The sequence below is a fragment of the Didymella exigua genome (assembly GCF_010094145.1).
Source record: "Didymella exigua CBS 183.55 unplaced genomic scaffold M421scaffold_15, whole genome shotgun sequence".
In the NCBI taxonomy this organism is placed as follows: Eukaryota; Fungi; Ascomycota; class Dothideomycetes; order Pleosporales; family Didymellaceae; genus Didymella; species Didymella exigua.
The window spans coordinates 62,286-85,312 of NW_022984789.1; the positions used below are offsets into that span (position 1 = coordinate 62,286).

The following is a 23,027-nucleotide window of genomic DNA, read 5'->3' on the forward strand; positions in this document are numbered from 1 at the left end:
CACTTTCGACACACCAAGCTCCTTAACATCACACGCCCTGACGAGCATGCGCAACTGCGACGCCTGCAGAGATTTCCTTCGAAGCTACTCAAGAACAATATTCCCAACGGCCACATCTGGAATGTGCTCAAGTACAAGGAAGGCGACGACGAACAGCCCGACCTTCCGAGCAACATGATTGACGAAAGCGCACCTCCACTGTCACCCGTGGCAGATGAGGAGCTTAAGAAATCCTACTATCGAGCAAGGCACCAAGACGCTTGCTTCTCGAGTGTGTAACTTCTGCAGTGCTTCTTCGACCTCTTACCACCAGAAACGCCGCTACGAGTGCGCCATGAGCTTAAAGCCGGCATATGTACCTTCTCTTGTATGACGACAGTTAGTCACAGGTCAGGCGTCAGCGACAAGCTAGTCTATCCGAAGAACAGCACCGCCGTTCTTATCGACAGCCCTGCCATCCCAGACAACTTCCTGCTTGATGGGACGTGAGCGGCTGATGAGTCACGCTGTCATGGGCTCCAATCCTCCACAGAGCAAATTCACTATGTCCTTCCTTACTCTGTCATCTATGCAATTCGGGGACGTAGGTCGTGGATCATGCCAGACGGGCAAGATGCCTTTCGCCATGGACTACGTCTTCGAGTGGGAGCTCCTCAAATAAACTTCAAGTGTGGTGGCTGTGGTGATGCGTGTTTCTGCGATCGAGAGCGTCAGAAGAATATCCGACCTTTTCACAAGCGATACTGCAACAAAGAGCCCATCGGCATGTCTCTCGAGGACATGGAAGAACACTTAGAGTCCAGGATGTGCGCTCTGGATCGTGCAAAGCCCTCGAAGAAGTCCAAAGCCTGAAGTAGCAGTAGGAAAGGTAGTCATGGTGTCACAAAAATTGGTTGAAGACATTGAACAATGTGGAGACTCATAATCGACCTCCAACGTGAAGTCCGTGAATGCCCCACGTTCCCTCCTCCCGCGTCATGATGCATTTGGCCTTGGCAGGAAGCCGCGGCCGAGTCAAAACTTCGCGAACATTGCCCCTCTCACAATAACACCACCCAAGCCTCCATTCGCCCCGCGCACGCATACTCTGACTCTGACTGAGTACTGTCATACAGCTCAGTCGTTCGCCCACATCCCTCGCCTCTCCAACAGTTTTATGCAGCCAGAGTCTCCCAACGAATTCGCAAACACCCGTACACCATCAATCGCTCCCGAAACCCCCTTCCCTACCCTCCAGCATGGACAGCGCCGCGACGATGACCCACAGCCTCCTCTGCAATCTCACCCAGGTGGGTCGCAAGGTAGGTCTGAGTCACCGTCAGTTGGCGACACACGCGACGCGACGCGTTCCGGGACGCCCAGCTCGGATGGCGATGCTGAGACCGAGGGATTGAATGGTCTCAGACAGTCGACGCCTCTGCCGAGGAACAGAATCGACGAATATGAGAAAGCTCTATCAAAGTCAGCTCAAAGGAACCCTGAAGCGCCTCTCTTCGAGGTTATCAAGACTGTCCGAAAGCCCGACGATAAGCGCTCACCAATCGCGCATTTGCCCAACGAGATCTTGATTCATGCCATTGCGCATCTGTCGCCGAATGATCTTGCTGCTGTTGCACTTGTCTCTCGACGCTTCAACGATCTCGTCACGACGCCGCACGCATGGCAAGTAGCCTTCGCCCGTTACTTTCCGGGTCCCGCAGCCCTCGAGGATGCAGCCATCAACGCAAACCTAGAGGACAACGGCGAGATTGTGCGATCTGAGAAGAGGAGGTTCACGCGGCTCACTGCATTGGCATCATGGCGGAGCGAGTACATTCTGCGTACGAGGATGCTGCGCTCCTTGGTCCGCGGCAAGCCCATGCAAGACAACTCGAACCCAACACGCGCTGGTCTGGTGCAGAGCATCCACCCAGTCGTGACCTACGACGCCAAGACGTATACGACGATCAATCACATCCACGCCTCTTTCGGCGCCGGCCTGAACAAGAAGGAGCCAAGGTTCATACATGGTGCTGATGATGTTGGCATGGTCACTGCGAGCGATCCTACAGTCGCGAAGGTGGATCCATGGGGTCAGAGCGACCCCAACTTTTACAGCCAGTTCTCAGAACGCTTTCCTGGAACTGCTGAATGGGGCCTGGGATCTGGTGAGGTTGTTGGGTGTCCAAATGTCATGGATGTATCACAGCCTCACGGTATGATCTATGGTCAGGGCTGTCCAGAAGGTTCCTGCTACTACCGCGCCACTGACGAGATGCGTGGTCGCTTCATCGCTGAGTCTATGGACTTCACGCAGCCCGAGTTTGGAATACCGAAGCTGGGCGTTGATGGTGGAGCTGTATGCTGTGTCTGGATTGCCAAGTCCAACACAATACCCACTCTCTCAGAAGGCACCATTGGTATGATGATGGGCTCATCGGCGGGTGTCGTTACGGCGTGCAGTCTCGGTACCGACGGTGTGAAGGCGTCGTCGCGTCTGCAAAAGGGTGAGCTCACTGCTCGATGGATCCTCAGCCCTGGAGTCCCAATCGTATCCATTGTTGTGGACGATAACTACTCTACGAAACGACAGACCCAGAACCGCATCTGGGCAGTGGCTCTCAATGCGCTTGGTGAGCTGTTCTACCTGACGAAGTTTCCAACTCGCAGCCAAGCTACTACGACCGATATCACGGAGCCTACTGAGTATCTGGCTTGGCTCACTGGACGCAGTGTTTACTGGAGTCTAGTTGAGCCTAGCAGACGTGTCGCACGACCTGACCCGTACAGCGACGCTGAGGTTGACGGGAGCTATTCTCCTCGAACATCCTGGGATGGCATGTGCCTGGGGAAGCAGCAGCTTGCTGCGGAGACTAGGGAAATCCAGCAGTATCTGCGAAAGCCGCCGAAGGAGTTCCGAAAGGCCTGCTTGGGTTGGGACATGCGCAGGCGTCTTGAAGTTGACTTTGCTGGCGATGACGGCAACTATGCAGGCGAAGCCATGGTTGTTTTCGACTGTGGGCTTGACGAAGGCAACAATACTGAAATCACACGCTTTACTCGATGGAGATCGAACGAGAAGGACAAAAGCACCGCCACATCAACTCGTACAGCAACGCCGCAAATCTCCCACGCTCCATCGTTGTTTGGCGGAGCTGGTGCTGCTACGCTAGACCCTGTTCAAGTTCCTCGGCGCAACCGCAGCTCTTCATACATATCGTCCAGTAGCTCACCCGAGCGCGCTAGCCTTGTAGAAGAGTGGCGTTCTTCCAAGCTCAGCTTTGGCGGCTTCAAGAGTACTCGCCTGAACGTGACGGCACTGGACAACTCGACCTTCTCAACGCTCATGCTGTCAGAAGATCCTGCACTCGGATTCTCTACAGCTTCAACAGCTTCATCGCCATGCGCGTCGCCTATGTCAGTCGCAAGCCAGCCATCGTCGCCTGCGGATATTCCTGGTCAGCGAGCTCGCTTCCTGGCAGCAGGTACAAAGAGCGGTGTTGTCTTGATCTGGGACGTAAGATCGCCTGTCTCACGTTCGTCTGAATACCCCAACACCATCGAGCCACTCCGGATCATCTACACAGACTCTCCGGAGATTTCCTCTTTGGCATTGACCTCACTCTACCTCGTTGCGGGTGGCAATGATGGTCTTGTGCAAGCGTGGGATCCGCTTGCCTCGAGCCTGTCGCCCATCACGACTCTCCACTCACGCCACGCTTCTCGTGCTCGAAGACGACTCGTCCAAGCGCAAGCTTCCGCTCAGGGTGTTGGCATCAACATGTTCGCTGCTGGTGCCGTCTTCCTTGACCCGGATCCAACAGTCCTCCGCGGCGCTGTTTCGTTGGGCAATCAGTTCCGTTGGTGGAGCTTCAGTTCATTGGCGGCTGATCAGTACAAGAGCAGCAAGCGCCGCCTGCGCCGAACTGAGCGTGGAGTCAACCATATAAACGAGCGCTTTGTTGGAACAGGGCGCGTCAACCTGAAGGGCTATATCGAGAATGAACAGTTCGAGCTCGAGCGTGACAAGGTCCAGAGACGCAAGCAGGCCGAGCGACAAGCAGCGCGCTATGGCACCGAACTGCTCGAGGACGAAGATGAGGCTCTTGCGTATGCTCTGCTGCTGTCACAGGAGAACGCAGAGGCGGAAGAGAAGAAACGTCGTGAGAGCGAGTTCATTGAGCTTTCTCGACAAGAGACCGTCAAGCCGACACCCAGCAGCAACAACCAGTCTTCCTCACACAATGGTACCGGCTCGAGGGAGGAAGAGCTTGACCCTGATATCGCCGAAGCCATCCGCCTTTCCCTCGCAGAAAGTAACGGTTCAGACTCCTTTCACGACGATCTTTCCGAGCCCTCGCCCTACGACATTCCTATCAAGTACGCCAAGGGCAAGAAGTCTGCTTCGAGCTCACCCTGGAACACTCCAGCCAACAAGGGCAAAGCGAACGGCAGCTCGAGTAACAGCAACGAGCTCAGCGACCTGGAGTTCGCGATGCAGTTGAGTCTTGCGGAGGAGCAGAGTAGGAAGGAGATGGAAGAAGATGACTTCCCGGCGCTGAGCCCGAAGCCTGGGAGTGGAAAGGGGAAGGGTAAGGCGAGGGGGTGGTAGAGTCGCTGATGGGTTGCTGTTCAGTTTTGATTCTTGAGCTCTTTCTAATACCTTTTGCTTCTGAGAATGATCTGTTTCGTTTCCCACAAAGTCTGGCCATGCCTCAGAGCCTTTATAACTCGATCTCCGTTTTGCAAGGTCTGAGTATACCTGCCAAGCCACTTTAATGCATGGTTTGTCTCAATGAGATCACACGTCTCATCTGCTTCTTCTCCTCGCATATCTGACCTCACCTCCCTTACCCAGCAATCTCGCTCCTCTGCGTCATATACTTCCTGCCCTCCTCAGCGAGGCAGCAATGGCTTCACTGGCCACATTTTTAATATGACAGAAATGACAGTCTGCCAAAGAACACATCTCGCTACATCTGCGATGGGGAGGCAGCACGGTATCAAGTTGTGCTAGCCCTGCGAGAAGCGTTGAGGCCGCAGGAGCAGTGGGACATCTCCTCGTACTCACGCGGGGAGAGCAAAAAGAAGGTCGAAGCGGACTTGAAGAGGGGAAATTGTCACTTACGGACTTTGTGGGTGTTCTTGGTGCGACGCGAAGGCTTTGGCAGCTTCGGCACTGTACGAGGGTCTGAGTAGGGCGCGCATTCTCGGGGACAAATTTACAAGACTAAGGTTTTTACAAATGAATTCTCCTGATGAGGTACTGATACCCGAGAAATAGAGTCTCTTTCCCCAGATGGACAGATAGGCGTGTAGCTCTCAAATTAGGCGTATCATGTGCCTACCCCTCTCGGCATTATATCTTCCATACGGCATGTCCACATCGCTCTGCATGAATTCCAAGATAGCAAACTCATCATGCTTGTTCCTCTTGCTCAGCGCCTCGCTGTCCGCCCAAGGGCTCAGTCTTGTGACACCAATGCGCTTGAAGACAGCGGTACCAGCCTTGTGACCAGGCTGATGCTGAACGATTAAACAGGTGAGATACTTGCTCTCCTCAGATGCGACGCGAGGGCCCTTTGCAGCAGGGATGATGTAGACGCGCGAGATGTCGTGATCGAAACCCAGCATCTGGTTGTGAGTGGCGTCTGCTGGGCAGTCGAGGTAAATATTTGTGTGTTCTTCGCTGTCGAGCTCGGGACTTCGATCTACCAGGCGCCAGCCAAAACGCCCCTTGGGCTTGCCGTAGAGTATGGCTTTGCGAAGTTTGCCCCACAGGTCAATATATGTGCCTTTCTCTTGCACAATACCGAAGGGGTTACTGTTGGTTCGGGGCGCGACGGACACTTGTTGAACGTTGATATAAAGGTCTTGATCCGTTATGTCGCCGTACGTTATGCCATGACCTTTTTGTGCATCGACAGCCGCCCACGACCAAGATGGAGCGCGATAGGCCCCGGGAGCTTCAGATACATTCTCAAAGATTTCATCGACTTCTCGCCACAATGGCTCCACCTGCCAGAGCAGTTGGCTCGCTAAGTGCGGCTTCCAAAGGCCAGCAGCGTATTGAGCTGGGGCTCTCTTGGATCCAATTTTGTCAGCCATGAGCTTTGCCATACCTGACAAAGCAATGAGCTTATCCTCTGAGTTTGTGATAGCGGTCTTGGTGTACACTTCCACGATACGACGCCAGAGTTCGAGGGAGTAGATTTTGGGCCTCATGTGCGCGTCTGGTTCCTTGTAGTTGTTCAGACGGATATTGCGCAGACGTGCACCGTCTTCTTTGACTTCAAGTCCTTTCAGCCGCGATTCCTCGATAATGCCTCCAGATGTCAGCTGGAAGTTTGGCATGCCCTCAGGTTGGCCTTCTGCAGCGTCAAAGCCACAACACTCCCAGGCGACCTGGTCATGGCAGAAATGAAGTACTCTTGGCGACATCAGACGTTCTTGCAGTACCCACCCTCTTCGATTTACAGGCGCATTGTCAACTCGATTGGACCAGAATGATGCATCCAGGATGGTGCAGCGTTTCAAGTTTTGTCGCTCAGTCTCGAATCGCGGCGTTGTATCACTGTCCTCGCTCAGGTCGGTACTTGACCTTGCTAAGGTACTGAGGCCAGATCCAAAACGAGAGCGTCTCAAAGCATTGACTGCCCCAAGCTTTATGCTCGAACGTTTGAGGGCCTTGATTCCACTACCGGAGCTTGCCTTTTGAGGGGGGAGGGGTTTGTTGTTCTCTGCAACTTGGTTCCTTGATACCGAATCAAGCTCCAGAATATTCCCCAGCTCTTTATGTAGATGGCGAAGTATCATGGAGATGCACCGTACAAACCAAAATGTGCCCAGGTACATGAGAAATTTTCTTCCCGTTGATGGCACAAGTGGTGCAGGTGCTGCTCGCACAATATTCTCAGGTGGCGGGTGCTTTGGTGGCGGCGGATGCGCACCGGGCAAGCCATCAATGTTAAGCGTGACTTCATCTTCCAGGAGAAGCTCGGGGGTCCTGAACCTGAACAAACCCCCATGACTATCAGAGGCATGCGTAGCCGAGAGATTGAGAAAGGTTTCGCTGTAGACTCTGTCCATAGTCGCAGATTGCTTTAGCCAATCGTCCAACTCGTCCGGCCCCTGTTTGATGCAAAGTGAATCGATCCAGATATAACCAACCTGAGGCAGCCGAGCCGCAAACGTAATGGCATCCTGGAAAGTTTGAGGGAGATCGCCCAGCCTAATCCCATGTCTCATCCTATCAATATTTCGCGATGTCAATCTATGCTCACTTGTCACACCTTGGCCCCAGCAATGGGACAAGGTTACGTAGCGAACATTGTCCGCCGGTCTCTGGAACGGCCAGCCCTCGGTCTCTACCAATTTGATCTTCACATCAGGGGTTTCCAGACACTTATCTCTGCCTTTCGTATTGAACAGATCCGCTTTCTTGAGTGACTTGAGACTGAGCAGTCGTGCTGGATACCACTTTGGAGATTCTTGGCCAACGTATCTGCAGTGGGCCTTGCACTCTCGTGTGCATTTTGCCATCCAGTTCAGAACAAGAGTATAGACCTCGTCTGAAGACGTGTTATCGGAGAGCTGCGTCCTGAAGGGTGGATCGCTAGAGTCTTGTGGACAAAATCAGCACCGAGCTAGAGCCATCTGCAGGGGTCCTTACCATTTTTCTGCAAAACGAACGTCCGTTTACATCGAGTCCGATCGAGGCGCATTTTGAAGTCCAAGCGATAAAGGTCCTTGACTCTTGGGTGATCAAGCACAGAGAGCATTGCCGAGATGTTTAATTGCGTTTCCTTTAGATCTGTAGTCTGTCGCCTCCTGTTCAAGCTGGTTGAACGGGAGCTGTTCCGCGCTGTGTCATTCATAGAAGCGGTTTGTGCCACTGCGCTCCGAGTTGTCGATAGTTCTGTGGTCTTCGCGTCGCTGATGGAGACAGCGTGGGTCGCATCCAATTTAGACTGCAGCTCTTCGTGAAGTACTCGGCAGATACCGCAATTCATATCTGCTGAACGACGCAAGGACATCCGATCAGGGTGGTGAGTGAAGTGCAGGTCATAGGTTCCTTTCCACACCCGGCCATCTTGACCGCGAAGCATACGAAAGCAGACATCGCAAAGCATCTTGACTGGACTTTGTAACGATAGCGACAGGACGTTGGGCTTTCCAACAAAGCGGAAATACTTTCATCAGTACTTGATGCGCGTGCAATGCGGTGGTTGGGAATCGGGAGTTCGTCTTGTCCCGATAGATCCACATACGCAGCTTCTATATTGACCGACCAGGGAGATTCCAGCCATGCGAGTCTTTTGATGACGACTTCGCTATGTTTGTGGCGTGCGTCCTCGCTAGATCGTATCGCAGGATTGGGCCTAACATGGCATCTGGTGGAGGCGAGCTGGGATGTTCAGCCTATAGCGCTGACGTGAGCCTGAGCCCGCACACTTCGGGAAGTAAAGCGGACCGGCCCCCAAGCGTTGGCGCTTACAGTCGTCTCCATATCTTGAGATTTGTGTTCCTTGTATTAATTCCGCCTTGGCGAAGGCCGGTTGCCACCGTCTGGTGTGAGCAGTTTGATCCAAGCATCCCACGTCAACAACTCGAGACTCTTCCGCCTGCAACGAGAATAACAGCAAGACTGCATCGATAAAAGCAAACCCGCGGGTTCTAGGGCGCAAGTCGCAAAAATGGCGACACCGCAGAAATTTACCATGACTGAGTTTCGGCGACCTGTCGATGTGGTGCTTGCCCCTAACATTACAGCGGAGCAATTGGAGAAGTGGCCTGCTTTCAAAACCTGGAGGACTACCTTATGGTCAAATCTGGAACTGCAGTACACAGACTCGGAGCACGACTTCAAGGACGACCCGTATTTGCTGAAATCAGTACTGATTCAATCAGTTGACTGGTTCGGAAGAAGAGTCGGGTTCCTGAAGCTGAAAGCTGTTATTCGTAACTCTAAGGGAACAGAGCTTCCTGGCATCGCATTCTTGCGAGGAGGTAGCGTGGCCATGCTGATGATACTGCGGCCTAAGGATTCCAGGGATGAGCGATGGGTCGTTTTGACAGAGCAGCCACGGGTTCCTGCGGGCAGCCTGAAGTTCGTGGAGATACCTGCTGGCATGATAGACGAGGAAGAGAAGTTCAGTGGGGCCGCTGCGAAGGAGATCTTTGAAGAAACAGGATTCACTTTGCCCGAGTCAGAGTTGGTCGATTTGACGGAGCTGGCGCTGCGTCGCTCTGTGATGTCGGAACCATCGATGAAGAATGCAATGTACCCCAGTCCTGGTGGTTCGGATGAGTTCATGCCAATATTCCTGTGGGAGAAGGTAAGCTGACTCGAACAAGGCACCTCGCCACTACAGCAGATACTGACGCAGGTGTAGGAGTTAGATCGTCAGGAGATTGAAGATCTTCGTGGCAAATTGACCGGTGAGAAACGACAGGGAGAGATGATCACGCTGCGAGTGGTCGGTTACGAGGATCTCTGGCGAGAGGGTGCCAGGGATGCCAAAACATTGGCAGCTTGGGCCTTGTATGAAGGTCTGAACAGAGAGGGAGCCATCAAGCAAGAGCTCGACAGGCGCAAGGAAGAGCTCAATGACACTGTATCGATCGAATACGATGACTCAGGAGAAGGCACTGCTGCAGGCACTCAAGAAGAAGACCTTATCGCCAAAAGACAATGCGACCCAGATGTCGCACATGCAGATTGAACGCTGTGGAGGAGCGCATGACTGTGCTAAAACGCTCGGATATAACTTGAATCAACGAATTAAGATGTTGTGTAGGAGTGTATCACTGTGCTAAAAAGCTTGGATATAACTTGAGTCAGCGAATCACTCCTGTTGAGACTGCTGTGTGTTGACGTTGATGAACTCTGTACACGCCTCTCAGCAAGGAGCGAGCACTCGCGCACGGACCAGCGACTTCCGCTCGATCGCGCCGCATCTCGAACTTTTGACGACCGCGACAGCTCAACGACATCGCCGCCGCCGCCATGCCTGTGCAATTCCTCCGACGACTCGTACGGCCTTCCACTTTCGTGCAGTCGCCTCTGGCTGCTGCGCGCTCGCCTATTACCGCCACACCGCTTCACAATGCCTTCGCGGGCCTCTCCCTCGGCCCTACACCCGCGCCACGAGCCAACAAGTGCACATTGATCCAGGTCCTGCGGCAAGGAAGAATACAGCAGAGGGCGCGAAAGCTGCGATCGCCACAGCTTGCGAACAGACCAGAGTTGAAGGGTGTGTGCTTGAAGGTCGGCACAACGAAGCCCAAGAAGCCCAATTCTGGCGAGAGGAAGATTGCTAGGGTGCGTCTGAGCACGGGAAAGGTCATCACAGCATACATTCCTGGAGAGGGTACGTCTTGGGCAGCATTGGACGATATCAGGGCTGTAGAGCTGACATAAGGGCAGGTCACAATGTACAGCAGCATTCGGTCGTCATGGTACGAGGTGGACGTGCACAGGATTGCCCTGGTGTGAAGTACCATCTCGTCAGAGGAGCTCTGGATCTGGTATGTATTACGTTCATTTGGTCATGGACATGTCTAACAAGACACAGGGTGGTGTGGGTAGCAGGATCACATCGAGGTCGAAGTATGGAACGAAGAAGCCCAAGCCCGCCGCCGCATAAACGAGCTTCATGCGGAAGTGTATATACGTGTAACATATGTTTGGCAACAGGGGCGTTCGAATCGAAAGCGGCCAAGAGCTGCGCTGATACATTTATGCATGACTCTTTCGAAGCCACCCGAGCGATAATACGATAGAGCCGAGTTGTCAGGGATGAGAGAACACTGTCACCCACATGCTGATCCTTCCTAGCTCTGAGAGCGGAGGCCTCATCGACTATTTGAATCGATACGAGGTCACGCGCGAGCTTTCTCACAGCAGCCATACTTCGCTCTGCCGACAGCGACATCTCGAACATGCCAGGGAGCAACTTCAAAGCGGCTTGAAATAGTAACAATAGTCTGGAGTTAAGCGTCAAGACCTGTATGGCCGTTGGAAAGCCACTGCTCAGCTGATTGGCTGGTTCACAACTCAGCTCAACCTCCAATTCAAGGCTACTTCACATTCCAGACGACATACGAACATGCGTGACACGAACTTGCGACATCAGTATTGGGACCCCCTCACTTTGCGCTCGTGACAGCAACTACTCTTCGCATCCCTCGGATCTGTAATGATGTGTACGAGCTCGCGGGAAGACAGAAGCACACGAGAAGAGCATAAAGACGCACACCGCTGAAGCTCCTGCTATGCAGACCATCCAGCCCTCCCAGCCAAACAACTCACCATGCATATCACCGCGCTCCTCCTGAGCTTCTGGTACATCTTGACGCAAGCCACGTCCGGCCCCCGCTGACACGCCCCAGCACTCTCACCCTCGCCATCCCGCCCTACACCCCGCCCTCGTACGAGACCTGCCCGGCCTCCACCGCGGTGACCCGGACCTACAAAACTATCATCCGCACGGTCGTGACCACGACCTCGCTCGCCGCGCGCCACTGCCCGTCGTTCACGACCCGCGTCGACACGCCCGCGCCCTGGTCCTCGTGCGCTTTCAACGCCGCGTCCTGCATCCGCCCGGCGTGTCTGCGGCTCAGCACCATCACGCAGCCGTGCATCACTGATAGCTGCTGCACGCGCACGGCGACGGACACGGTGTTTGCGCCGTGCCCGACCAAGTGTCCGCAGGGGTGTGCGACGAGCTGGACTGTGGCGGAGAGGTGTGCAGGGTCGCTGACGTCGTCGGCCACGTTGACGTCGCAACCGACGAGGCCGTGCTACACGCTGACCGTCAGCGGGACGCAGACCTGTCGCGAGGACACGCTTGGGTGTCCCGCGCCAGACTGCATTGTCTTGAGTACGACTACGGTGCCGCCAGGCACGGTGGACGGGTGCAGTGCCACGCCGACAGCGACGAGGGTGAGGCAGTGCAGCGGGTATTGTCATGGGGAGTGTGGGACGCAGTGGGTGACTGAGACGGCTGCTGCTTGGTGATGAAGGTTTGTTGGGGGTGCGTGTGTTTTGCAGGTGGGGGTTGATTTAGATACGAGCGTACTTGCGCTGTTCTTTGATATCTGGATTTGAGCGTACTTGTGCTGTTGTTTGATGACTGGGTTCACTCGTGCTTTTGGTGGGTGTGGATTAGGTTGGGGGTTCGGACGGTTCTTCGTCGGCGGGTTTCTTCTTCAGCGTCGGGAGTTTGATGGCGAGGATCAGGGTGTTTGCGATGACGAACACGACGATTGCCGAGATGAAAGTGACTTTCAGACTGCGGTCGTAGGCCTCAATGACTTGAGCTTGGTGCTTCGGGTCCAAGTCGATAATGCTTCGAACAGATTTGCGAACTGTGAGGATAATCTGTCGAGATATCAGCAGTGTGTTCAAAGTCAAGAAAACCGATGACCGCGCACCTCGTCTTTGTGTCTTCCGGTGACAAGCGCATTCAGATACGCCGTCAGCGAATTCTGCAAGATCAGACTGCTGAACGAGACACCCATCACAACGCCGAGACTGCGCCACAAGAGCAGTGTGCTGGTCATGACGGCCTGGTCTTCCTGTGTGCTTGTTGCGAGCACGGCAAGGGATGTTGCTGGGAACGACAAACCCTGTCCGACGCTCGACGGGATGAGGAAGACAGTCGCCAGCCACGCGGGGATTCCGTCCCACATGACGCTCAGACACACGCTGCCGACCAACATGGACAACGTGCCGACGACGATGAGCCACTTCATGCGCCCCGTGGCTGTCATGATGAACCCACAGCTCACTCCGCAGATGGTCAGCGCGACGGACGGGCCACCAAGCCGGAATCCAGACACAGAAGCGGACTCGAGCTTGACGGCCTGGAAGTACAGCGGCGCGTTGAAGAGGATGGTGTTTATGCCCAGCGCGGCGAAGAAATTGTTAAACACCAGACTCCCTCGCGGCCGGCTGAACAGCATGGGGAGGGGCATGACGGCGCGCTTGGCGTGCTTTTCAACGTACATCAAGACAGAGCCTGCCACGCCCGCAGCGACAAGCGCGGTGATGACGATCGGGTGTTTCCACGAGTACACGTTGCCGCCGAGATTCAAGCCCAGGATGAGCGCGGCGACGGAGCCCGTGAGCAGCACGGAGCCAGCAATGTCGAAGCCGCGTAGCGCATCGCGGATCCCGAGTCCCGAGCGCGCGTGCAGATTCGGACCCAGGTCTGACGGGGTGGTGAGGAAGGCGTTGATCAGTAGGAGCACGAAGACGGGGATCTGGATCGCGAAGGTCATACGCCAGCCGAGCTTGTCGCATAGGAAGCCACCGAATGCCGCGCCGCAGGCTGAGCCGCCGCCGTAGAACAGGTTGATGTACGCCTGATACGTGCCGCGGACTTGGATGCTGACCAGGTCGTTGGTCATGACGTTGCCCATTGAGAGCACGCCGGCGGCGCCTATGCCGCAGAAGGCACGGGCGGCGATGAAGGAGCCGATGGACTGGGCGAACGCACACCATGCGGTCGTTAGTGATATCAACAGGAGACCCGCGAGGTAGAGTGGTCGGCGGCCAATGGTGTCAGACAGGCGCCCCATAAGCGGCTGGAGGGATGTTGAGGTCAGAAGAAACGCCGTGGAGAGCCACGACGCCGAGTTTGAGGCGTTGAAGTAGGATGTGATGACTGGGTGAGAAGAGGCCATAAGCGTGGAATCGAACATTGCAACCTGACCGTATCAGCATCGCATCAATCGCAAGGCCCATTCTCAGCACAAAGCCCGAGAGCAGATATCGAGCTTACAAAATACCCCATCACGATGCCGCCAAACACGCATCGGAACCGCCAAGGAGGCACACCCTCCAGCAACCCATTCCTCTGGAACTTGACGAGATGCTCAGCCTCCGCGCGCGAGATACTCTTTCCCAGCTCCGGCAACCGCGCGACGTCCTGTGCACCCACGCCGATTTCCTGACTTGCCAGAACATGCTCTTCTGAAATGGGCACAGGGTCCTCTTGGCGCAGTCCCGGCGATGCGAGAAGGGGTGTGCGTTCCGAGGGTTCGGTAGCGGAGGTCGCCTCGGCATTGCGCGGGGAGTGCATGTCGAAGCACGAACGGCACTGCTCGAGACACCAACGACGCGAGTAAAACAGCGACGGATGAATGCGATGTCGGAGAGAAAGCATCGAGCGTCATATGCGCGAGACACCGCTAAAGCAGCGGGCGGCAGCTGTACCGACAGCCTCAGCCCGAAGCGGCCAACGCATCCGAGCTCCGACCGCGTTATTAAACACCGAGCATCGCATATCTTGACGTCTGCCCCAACCCAACTCTAAGCACACGCATCCAGCGCAGCAAGATGAAGACCCCCCTCCGAATAGCAATTCTCCAATGCGACACCCCGCCCCCCCACGTCGTCGAGCTGTACGGCGCGTACGACCGCATCTTCACCACGTTGCTTGAAACAGCCGCATCGGGCCTTGGTTTGAATCCCGAGAAGGACCTCGAGCTGAGCGCCTTTGACGTCGTAACTGCGCAGGAGTACCCAAAAATTGAGGACATTGACGCCGTCTTGATAAGCGGATCCAGTAAGCCCATCACCTCCCCAGCGCCACACACCGCGAAGTGAAGTGCAACACAGCGCGCCATAAAACTGACGACGTAGAACACAACTCATTCGACAACACCCCCTGGATCCTGAAGCTAGTTTCCTTTACAGAAACGCTCCTACAGCAATCCCGGATCCGGATCCTGGGCGTGTGTTTCGGGCACCAGATCCTCGGCCGCGCACTGGGCGCACGCGTCGGCCGCAGCGACGCCGGGTGGGAAATCAGCGTTCTTCCCGTCCAGCTCAGCGCGCGGGGGAAGCAAGTCTTCGGGCAGGACACGCTGGTACGCACCCCCCTTGCCTCCTTGCCCCAATCACGTGACGACGTGACGACACTAACCCGCGACAGGCAATCCACCAAATGCACAAAGACATCGTCTTCAGCACCCCTGCAGGCGTAGAGTCACTAGGCGCCAGCCCGGTGTGTGCGATGCAGGGCATGTATGCTGCGCGGCGGTTGATTTCGGTGCAGGGCCACCCCGAGTTCACCGAGGGGATTGTGAGGCGGCTTGTTGAGATGCGGCACCAGCAGGGGATTTTCGATGAGGAGCAGGCGCGGGATGCGTTGGCGAGGGTGGGGAGGGAGCATGATGGGGTTGTTATTGCGCAGGCGTTTTTGAGGTTTGTTATGGAGGATTAGGGATTGTGTTGCTGATCGATGGGTGTGCGGATTAGATGGGACGTGCGGGTGAGAGCAGTGAGATGCTTGATATGATATCGAAGTATAGCGACACTCATCAACGTTAGTCGTAGAACCGATCGAAACCCCGATCACCAGACCAAGACAGCCAACACCAACACCAACACCAACACCAACATCAACACCAACACCAACACGAACACCAACACCAACACCAAAATCAACACCAACCCCAACACCGAACCCAGATGAACCTTCAGAGCAGCACCCGTCTACCGTGACACCAATTAAACGCCGCGCATATGCAAGACCAAACACATGAATCGTTCTCGCTCACTCGTCCAGACTCCCCATCTTACTCCGCGCCCTCTTCGGACTACTCGCGCGACTCCTTATCCGCTCGCGGCTATCGGTCCGCGACAGCAGTCCGCCGCGGTCAATAGCATTAATGGGCGTCAACCCCAGCGCCTGCCCCGCGGAGACGACATCAGGCTGGCCACCAAAGTAGCCCGGGGCGGGGGGCTCGGTGGTCTGGATCTGCGGCGTAGCCCAGCCGCTGGTGCGACCGACCCTGCTAGCCTCGCTGTCGTCTGAGAAGTGGCGGTCGTCGTCGTCTGAGGAGTCGAGATAGGTCTCCTCGAGCTCGAATTCGTTGGGGGTCAGGCCGGACTCGCCGGCGTCGACGCGCTCGTAGTTCTGCGTGCTGGCGCCGAGGCCGAAGAGTTTCGAGGGCAGGAAGCCGCGGCGCTTGCCCTTGGGCGGGGCATGGGTTCTGCCTGCTTTGCGCTTGAGCAGGGTGGAGAGGTATGAGCGGACGAGGGCGCGCTTCTCCTTGCCTAGGATGATGCTGATGATGACGACGAGGATGACGAGGAACACGAGCAGCGCAGGGATGCGGCTGGGGTACTCGACGAACAAGCGGTGCCAGTTGTCGCCGTCCAGCGGGTCGTGCTGCCACGGGAGGTAGTTGCCCCCGGGGTACTGGAAGTCCTTTGGTATACCGGGTTCGTTTGCGCCGAAGCCGACGGCCAGGGCTTTGTCGTCCGGCGGGGGAATCTCGGAGGCGGCGTAGAGCACCATCTTGCCGAGCGTCCAGGATACCTCTACGTCGTTGATCTTGTTGACGGCTTGGAAGGGGTCGAGAAAGCCCTTTTCTCTTGCGGAATCGAGGGCGGCTTTGGTGGTGTTTGTGGAGGGGAGCGGCTCGATGCCGACGCGTGGGACACCGATGCCGTCGTGTAGCATGTTGATGATCCAGGAGGCTTTGAAGCAGACTTCGCGGGCCTTTTCCTCGTCGACCTTCTTGCCCCACTTGCCCTTGTCGATGCCCTTTTGTATGTGTTTCCAGTCCTGGTTGCAGAAGTCGCTGACGCGCTCTTGGTACGTCTTGAAGTCGTAGGCTTTGTCTTTGTGCTTGCCCTCGAACATGTCGTGGGTTGTGTGCCAGTACTCGGATACACCAACGAAATGGTTGACCTGGAAGTCGATGGCGGGGACGTGCTGCCCGTTCACCAGACACGGCTCGTCCAGACACTCCCTCTCCTTCTCCAGCAGCGGGAAGGTCTGGTGCAAACACTCCTGAAACTTTCCGGTTCCGTGTAGCTTGGCGGCGGCGGGCGTCTCTTCGTCGTCGTCGTCGTCGTCGTCGTCGTTGTCGGACTCCATCTCGACGAACTTGCCCTCTTTTGTGACGTCGACTTCCAGCCCAGCAGGCAGGCACGGATCGGGGAGCTCTTTGGACGAGGTCGCGTCGAGGAGGGCCTTGACGTAGCGCTGGCGTGCCTGGTTGACGCCAAAGCCCAGCCAGGTCGTCACGAACACCCTGTACTCCAGCGGCGTGCCGTCGACAGTGCGCAGGCGCATGAGCGTCAGGTCGTCTGCATGCTTCTCGGCCTCTGTCGCGTTCGGCGCAAACGCAATCTGGGCCGAGGCGCCGCCCATGTCCAGAAAGCCATACGTGGTGTGGCCGTTGCCGTGGTCGTGGCGCTGCGGCTCGTCGAAGCCGCCCAGCAGGTAGTTGGCCGCGATCCAGCCGTACAGGCCCTCTGTCTCGCCCGGGATGACCTGCACGTGGAGGCCGCAGTCGGGCAGCTGGAAGCGCGTGTTCCTGTGCACGTAGTCGCAGACCTCGCGCAGCACGTCGCTGCGCTGCACGGACGGCAGGATGCGCATGCCGGCCGTCGCGAGCAGGAACAGCGGCGTGTCGGCGACGGCGTCGGCCGGGATGTGCTTGAGCGCGTGGCTGAGCAGCTTGTCGAGGTGGTCGGGCCCGACATGGTGCGGGTGGTCGCCGAAAGTCGAGATGCCCGGGTGGATCTTCTTGGTCCACTTCTTGTCCGTCTCGATGACGGGCAGGGCGCGCAGCTGGGCGTCGGTTGCGCCTTTGCGGGCGGCGTCGCTGTTCAGCCAGCGGTACACGTGGACGCGCGTCCCCTTTGCGCCGTTAGCAGCGGCCGCCGAAGCCGTGGGAGATGTGTGTGAGGTGTGCGTACAGAGGACCCGGCGTCGAGGACCACGCCATATCGCCCTACAGCCTACTTGTCAGCACGCTGTGGAATGCGGGGCGCGAGCGTTGCCTACACTTTGCCATGGTGCAGCGCAGGGGTCCAGAGCGCAGTTGGCGGTCATGCAGTAGGCCGGCTATTCACTATCTTTATTGTCGTGCAAGCCGGAGCGCGGCGCGGCCGGTGCAGGCCAAGGGGACGTAGGAAGAAAGCGAGCGTCCAACGAGTGTCGTCGAGGGACTGGCTGTGTCGAGGGACTGGCTGTGTCGAGTGGATTGGCTGTCTCGAGGAATTGGCTGTCTCGAGTGGATTGGCTGTCTCGAGGGATTGGCTGTCTCGAGGAACGATCCCACGTCCCACGTTACAAGAAGCGTCGCAATCGCGCCGCTTTCGACCATGCGCCACACCGTTGGATCAGTGGATCGGTCGCCGGCCAGCCCTGCAATTGGCCGGCAGCTTGCACGCTACGTACGTATCCGCAGCGGTTGGTACGAGCCCACCTTTCGCAGCCTTTGCCTGTTCAGATTCGGCTGTGCACGATGCGAGTAGCCATGGTTCGCATCAGCAACAGCACCGCGCCCGTGTCTTGCAGCTGTTCTCGCCCGAGTCGAGCGCAGGGAGAAGAGGCTGCCTCGTACACTGTTGAATGCATCACGCAGGTCCCACGCCGCCACCATGGGTGCGTCCGTGCATGATGCGTCCGTGCACGATGCGTCCGTGCACGGGTGCGTCCGTGCCACCCAGGGACGACGGCCCGGCAGCACAAAGGGCCCTCCGGCACTCCTGGGACACTCCCGCAGCACTCAGGCTGCCGATTGCCGCATTCCATGCGGGTGTGGATGAACAGGTTTTGCACAAGGATCAGCTTTGGACCAGGTATATAAGGTATATGTAAAAGCGGAGACAGACCTCACCCCCATGACAAAGGAGACTTGACACGTCCCGGCGCAGAACAAAGGAAAACGCACGGGAAATTGCAAAACCCAGGGACGCAGCCGAGGCCTCCGTGTACAAATTTCGAAAAGCCATCTCGGAAAGAGTGAGAGGCGACCCAAACGCCGTGGTATGCAGATGCCTAAATGTCCCCCTTCCATCGGTCCCTTCTATGCGTGCGGCACGTCCGCCGTGTGTAGATCAAAGATCGTCATCAATGTCGATGGCGTCTGGGTTCGCGGCGCTCTCTGGCGCAGGCGCAATGTTGCCCTTCAGACCCGTGCTCGCAGCGACAAAGCCAACCGGAGCACGAGCCTGGCGCTCCAGCGCCGCCATGGCATCTTCGCCTGCGGCCTCGTCGTCGGCAGCGGCCTGTGCCTCGGCGTTGCCGCGTGCGACGGCCTGCGACGCGATGAAGTTGACGTCGGTGCTGCGTTGCGTTAGTGCGTGTTCGAGCAAGGGCACACCTCGGGCAGGCAACGTACTTGTACTGCGCCTGCACGCTGCGCTTGATGCGCAGCATCTCCTTGTACGTGTCCTCGTTTCCATGCTGGACCTCGAAGCTCTCCCACTTCTTCCAGAACTCGGGGCTGGTTCGCGGATCGCAGAACTGGCTCGCGTGGCCGTAGATGGCTCTTGCGCGGTCAATCTCTCCCAGTCTGCGCTCCATCTCGGCGAACTTGAGGCACATTTCCTTTGCCTCGGCGTCGGGCAGCGCGGCAATGGCGCGCTCGTAGATGGGGCGCGTCGACGTGAGGCCAAAGTTGGATGCGGACTTGGTGATGTAGAAGTTGAACATGTCCATGCGGTCCTCGTCAGCCACGGCCCGGGTCGCGCGCTCGTAGATGCGCATGGCGTGGCGGGCGAGGCCGCGGTCTTCCTCGAGTGCGCCGTACATGAGGTACAGCACTTTGGCAAACTTGGGTGGACAGCCCTCGACGGCTTGTTCAAACAGGTCGCGCAGGCGCTCCATGCCAATCTTGCGGTCGACGGCTTTGGTGAGGTAAAGATTCCAGATCTCGAATGCGACGGGGTAGCTGAAGAGGTCGAGCCCGCGCTCGTAGACCTTGAAGCAGTCTTCAAAGTAGTTGTTCTCCTCGAGCAGGTTGGCGTAGTTGACGACCGTCTGCGGTGTGGCGATGCGCAGCTCGAATATCCGCTCGTAGATCTTCTTGGTCTCCTCCAGCGTGCCGACGCTTTCGACGAGGTCGACGTAGAAGCTCCACAGCTTCCAGCTCTTGTGCACGCGCTGCTGCGGGGTCAGAGACTCGTCAAAGTAGTCGACGTTGGAGCGCTTTGGCGCCTGCGTGGCCTTGGCCATGATCTCGACGGCCTTGTCAAAGTTTTCGTTGCGCAGCTCCATTTCTGCCCACTCGCACCACATCTCGGCGAGCTCGGCAACCGACTTGAACGGCACCTTGACGGCCTTCTCCATGATGGCGCGGGCGTTGTGCAGGCTGCCGCCGGCCTCGTACCACTTGGCGTAGTTGGCCCACAGCTCGTGGAACTTGCCCACTGCCTTCTTCGGGTGGATCGCCGCGATGGCGTCCGTGTACGTCTGGACGGCTTCTTTCTGGTTGTCGCCCCACAGGGCCACGCGCTTCTCCCACTCGATGACGTTGTGCGGGTTCTGCCGCAGCAGGACGTCGTTGAGCAGAAAGGGCCTCCGCTGCATCAACGACTCGAACCGAACCAGCCGAATGTCCAGGTCGGCGTCGGCGGCAGCGTCCACTTTGCCCTTGTCGGACCGGCCCGCTGCCTCGTTCATCTTGATGCCAATCATCGTCTCCTCTGCCTCGACGTACGTGTCAAAGACCATGGAGAAGTCCCGCACGGTCATGACGGTGGTGATGGCGTCCTCGAAGACATCGCGCGCCTTCTCGTACTCGCCCCTGTGCATCCAGTACCGCGCGAGGCCGACCCAGAGCACGCCGCGCTGGTCGGGGAACTGGGCGATGCCGCTGTGGATGATCTTCTCAACGTCGATGCCGCTGTCGTCGCTGGTGTCGATCTCTGTAGCGTGGTCGATCAGGAGCTCAATCATCTCCGTCCACAGCTGAAAGGGCCCCTTGGCCTCCTTGCTCTTGAAGCGCGGGTTGTTGAGGACGTCCATGTACTTGCTCACGGCCTCGGTGTACTTGCGCATGTCCTTGAGCAGGTCGATAAAGTCCTCGGCGTCGTCGGGGTGGATCTGCATGTACCGGCGCCATATGCGCACCGCCGTCTCGCCAGACGCCGAACTCGCAAACGGGCGGTACAGGGCCCAGATGCGGCCGTGCTGCGTCAGCGGCAGCGCCCGCAGGGCGCGGTCGAAAGTGCGGCGCGTCGTCGTGACGAGGGGCTGCTGCATCAGGAACGCCAGGTACATCTCCCAGATGCGCGGCATCTTGTTCAGCAGCACCAGCGCGCGCTCAAACAGCGAATTGACCTTGAGGAAGTGCGGGGCGAAGCTGGCCGGGTTCTTGCTGGCGAGGTGTCGGGTGCGCAGCTCGAGGTACAGCTTCCACAGCTTGAACGAGCGCGGCAGCGTGGACACGGCGCGCTCCAGCACAAAGGCCTGCTCGAGCATGCTGCCGCGGCTGCGCTTGAACCCGTAGTAGTCGAGCCACGGCTTGGTGCTGCCCGGGTTGCGCTGCACGTCCTGCTCGTACGCGACGTCGTGGTCGCCGATCAGAAAGAGGTCCGCAGCGCCGGCGCGCTCCATCTTGCGCCGGCTGGCCGTTGTGAGGAGCTGGGCGGGCATTGCGGCGCCAGGGCGGGCGGTCGAGGGCCGCTGGTGGGCGTGCGAGGCGGCGGCTGGGGACGTCGTCGGGTCGGATGGGCGGCGTGCAGACAAAGTTCTGAGGTTGCGGAGCAGACTGCTGGTTGCTGCAGCTCCACGCCCAATCACCGCCCGCGACTCGGCTCCACCGGCCAGCCGCCGTGACGTCTCGCCGCACGACACGGCCGTCCTGCACCGCGCACGCTGGAGCTTGTCCACACCCGCCGACCCTCTCGCGCCCCCCCACAGGCTCTACCCACACGCCTTATACACGCCACAGCTCGCAGCAATGTCTGGCAGCGGGGTCCGTCTCCCACCCGGCCATACAGCGACACACGCCCGCTAACGTCGCGCGCAGGCCAGAGAAGCCGTCTTCCCCACGCGCCAGTCGCTGGGGCTGATGAAGACGAAGCTCAAGGCCGCACAGCAGGGCCACGACCTGCTGAAGCGCAAGAGCGAAGCCCTGACAAAGTACGCCCTGACGGCTCTCTCCCTCTCTCTCTCCCTCTCTCTCTCCCTCTCTCTCTCCCTCTCTCTCTCCCTCTCTCTCTCTTTCTCTCTCTCTTTCTCTCTCTCTTTCTCTCTCTCTTTCTCTCTCTCTCCTTCTCTCTCTCTTTCTCTCTCTCTCCTTCTCTCTCTACCTCTCTCTCTCTCCCTCTCCCTCTTTCCTTCTCTCTCTCCCTCTCTCTCTCTCTCTCCCTCTCTCCCTCTCTGCGGAACCCTGAACGCTGACAGACTACGTGCAGACGCTTCCGAGGTGCGCGCCCGCCGTCCCCTCCCACCCTCTGCCCCTGCTGAACGCCCCAGAAATCACACGCCGCATCGACGAGGCCAAGCGCAAGATGGGCCGCGTCATGCAGGTCGCCGCCTTCTCGCTCGCCGAAGTCTCGTACGCCGTCGGCGGCGACATTGGCTACCAGATCCAGGAGTCGGCCAAGCAGGCCCGTTTCCGCGTGCGCACCAAGCAGGAGAACGTCTCCGGTGTGTTCCTGCCGCAGTTTGAGAGCTACACCGTCGACGCCAACAACGACTTTGCCCTGACGGGCCTGGGCAAGGGCGGCCAGCAGATCCAGCGCTGCAGGGAGACGTATGCGCGCGCCGTCGAGACCCTGGTCGAGCTGGCCAGTCTGCAGACGGCCTTTGTCATCCTGGACGAGGTCATCAAGGTCGTCAACCGCCGCGTCAACGCCATGTACGTCCGTCTGCTCTCGTTGATGAGCCGTTGCTGACCAGCGCACCAGCGAGCACGTCATCATCCCCCGCACCGAGAACACGATCAAGTACATCAACTCGGAGCTCGACGAGCTGGACCGCGAGGAGTTTTACCGCCTGAAGAAGGTCTCGGCGAAGAAGAAGGGCGACGCCGCCGCCGAGGAGGCCATACGGCAGGAGAAGAAGGCCGCCGAGGCCGCCAAAGAGGAGGGCCAGCCGCAGAAAGCAGCAGACAAGGCCACCGACAGCAAAGACATGCTGGGTGACGACGACAACCAGGACGTCATCTTCTAGCAGTCTAGCGTGGCACATGACAACAGCGACCGTTTTGCAGATATCATAGACGTGACAACGCGACCGTTTTGCACATGTCACAGACGTGACAACAGCGACCGTTTTGCA

General features: G+C 57.7%; 11 protein-coding genes across 11 annotated transcripts in view; 7 read left to right on the plus strand and 4 right to left on the minus strand.

Annotated features, from left to right (window-relative positions):
* Positions 1 to 277: 277 nt before the first annotated feature.
* On the plus strand, positions 278 to 870 carry M421DRAFT_421036 (uncharacterized protein). The gene has a single exon (XM_033592692.1). The coding sequence runs from the start codon at positions 598 to 600 to the stop codon at positions 850 to 852; it is 255 nt and encodes an 84-aa protein (XP_033448092.1). The 5' UTR covers positions 278 to 597; the 3' UTR covers positions 853 to 870.
* Positions 871 to 1,378: 508 nt separating this feature from the next.
* M421DRAFT_42685 (uncharacterized protein) lies at positions 1,379 to 4,591 on the plus strand (the record flags this gene model as incomplete). The annotated part of the gene is made up of 1 exon (XM_033594515.1): positions 1,379 to 4,591. A coding segment is annotated over one exon (3,213 nt), but the record flags the coding sequence as incomplete, so codon positions are not given.
* A 557-nt stretch (positions 4,592 to 5,148) lies between these two features.
* M421DRAFT_161739 (HET-domain-containing protein) lies at positions 5,149 to 8,393 on the minus strand. The gene is made up of 2 exons (XM_033587685.1): positions 7,652 to 8,393; positions 5,149 to 7,601 (listed from the first exon to the last, which is right to left on the minus strand). The coding sequence occupies exons 1-2, from the start codon at positions 8,109 to 8,111 to the stop codon at positions 5,302 to 5,304; spliced, it is 2,760 nt and encodes a 919-aa protein (XP_033448094.1). The 5' UTR covers positions 8,112 to 8,393; the 3' UTR covers positions 5,149 to 5,301.
* A 103-nt stretch (positions 8,394 to 8,496) lies between these two features.
* M421DRAFT_421038 (uncharacterized protein) lies at positions 8,497 to 9,825 on the plus strand. The gene is made up of 2 exons (XM_033592693.1): positions 8,497 to 9,317; positions 9,375 to 9,825. Exons 1-2 carry the CDS (start codon positions 8,676 to 8,678, stop codon positions 9,702 to 9,704), a joined length of 972 nt encoding a protein of 323 aa, XP_033448095.1. The 5' UTR covers positions 8,497 to 8,675; the 3' UTR covers positions 9,705 to 9,825.
* A 163-nt stretch (positions 9,826 to 9,988) lies between these two features.
* On the plus strand, positions 9,989 to 10,628 carry M421DRAFT_5523 (30S ribosomal protein S12; the record flags this gene model as incomplete). The annotated part of the gene is made up of 3 exons (XM_033595292.1): positions 9,989 to 10,352; positions 10,409 to 10,509; positions 10,557 to 10,628. 3 exons carry the CDS (start codon positions 9,989 to 9,991, stop codon positions 10,626 to 10,628), a joined length of 537 nt encoding a protein of 178 aa, XP_033448096.1.
* Positions 10,629 to 11,082: 454 nt separating this feature from the next.
* M421DRAFT_161764 (uncharacterized protein) lies at positions 11,083 to 12,173 on the plus strand. The gene is made up of 2 exons (XM_033587686.1): positions 11,083 to 11,326; positions 11,374 to 12,173. Exons 1-2 carry the CDS (start codon positions 11,295 to 11,297, stop codon positions 11,999 to 12,001), a joined length of 660 nt encoding a protein of 219 aa, XP_033448097.1. The 5' UTR covers positions 11,083 to 11,294; the 3' UTR covers positions 12,002 to 12,173.
* Positions 12,149 to 14,069, minus strand: M421DRAFT_5525 (MFS general substrate transporter; the record flags this gene model as incomplete). Its single annotated transcript, XM_033595293.1, has 3 exons — positions 12,149 to 12,364; positions 12,418 to 13,695; positions 13,770 to 14,069. The coding sequence occupies 3 exons, from the start codon at positions 14,067 to 14,069 to the stop codon at positions 12,149 to 12,151; spliced, it is 1,794 nt and encodes a 597-aa protein (XP_033448098.1).
* Positions 14,070 to 14,326: 257 nt separating this feature from the next.
* On the plus strand, positions 14,327 to 15,215 carry M421DRAFT_101276 (class I glutamine amidotransferase-like protein; the record flags this gene model as incomplete). The annotated part of the gene is made up of 3 exons (XM_033586619.1): positions 14,327 to 14,555; positions 14,633 to 14,859; positions 14,925 to 15,215. 3 exons carry the CDS (start codon positions 14,327 to 14,329, stop codon positions 15,213 to 15,215), a joined length of 747 nt encoding a protein of 248 aa, XP_033448099.1.
* Positions 15,216 to 15,282: 67 nt separating this feature from the next.
* M421DRAFT_161817 (uncharacterized protein) lies at positions 15,283 to 18,047 on the minus strand. The gene is made up of 3 exons (XM_033587687.1): positions 17,796 to 18,047; positions 17,708 to 17,742; positions 15,283 to 17,648 (listed from the first exon to the last, which is right to left on the minus strand). Exons 1-3 carry the CDS (start codon positions 17,803 to 17,805, stop codon positions 15,549 to 15,551), a joined length of 2,145 nt encoding a protein of 714 aa, XP_033448100.1. The 5' UTR covers positions 17,806 to 18,047; the 3' UTR covers positions 15,283 to 15,548.
* A 519-nt stretch (positions 18,048 to 18,566) lies between these two features.
* On the minus strand, positions 18,567 to 21,471 carry M421DRAFT_421042 (pre-mRNA-splicing factor syf1). Its single transcript, XM_033592694.1, has 2 exons — positions 19,138 to 21,471; positions 18,567 to 19,082 (listed from the first exon to the last, which is right to left on the minus strand). The coding sequence occupies exons 1-2, from the start codon at positions 21,393 to 21,395 to the stop codon at positions 18,854 to 18,856; spliced, it is 2,487 nt and encodes an 828-aa protein (XP_033448101.1). The 5' UTR covers positions 21,396 to 21,471; the 3' UTR covers positions 18,567 to 18,853.
* Positions 21,472 to 21,628: 157 nt separating this feature from the next.
* The window catches only part of M421DRAFT_161840 (uncharacterized protein), a 1,572-nt gene continuing 173 nt past the window's right edge, over positions 21,629 to 23,027 (plus strand). Inside the window, exons 1-5 of the mRNA XM_033587688.1 lie at positions 21,629 to 21,717; positions 21,772 to 21,884; positions 22,160 to 22,170; positions 22,221 to 22,605; positions 22,655 to 23,019. Of these exons, the coding sequence (XP_033448102.1) occupies positions 21,703 to 21,717; positions 21,772 to 21,884; positions 22,160 to 22,170; positions 22,221 to 22,605; positions 22,655 to 22,919 (789 nt within the window). The 5' untranslated portion in view covers positions 21,629 to 21,702 and the 3' untranslated portion in view covers positions 22,920 to 23,019. The remainder of the gene's footprint in view (positions 21,718 to 21,771; positions 21,885 to 22,159; positions 22,171 to 22,220; positions 22,606 to 22,654; positions 23,020 to 23,027) is intronic.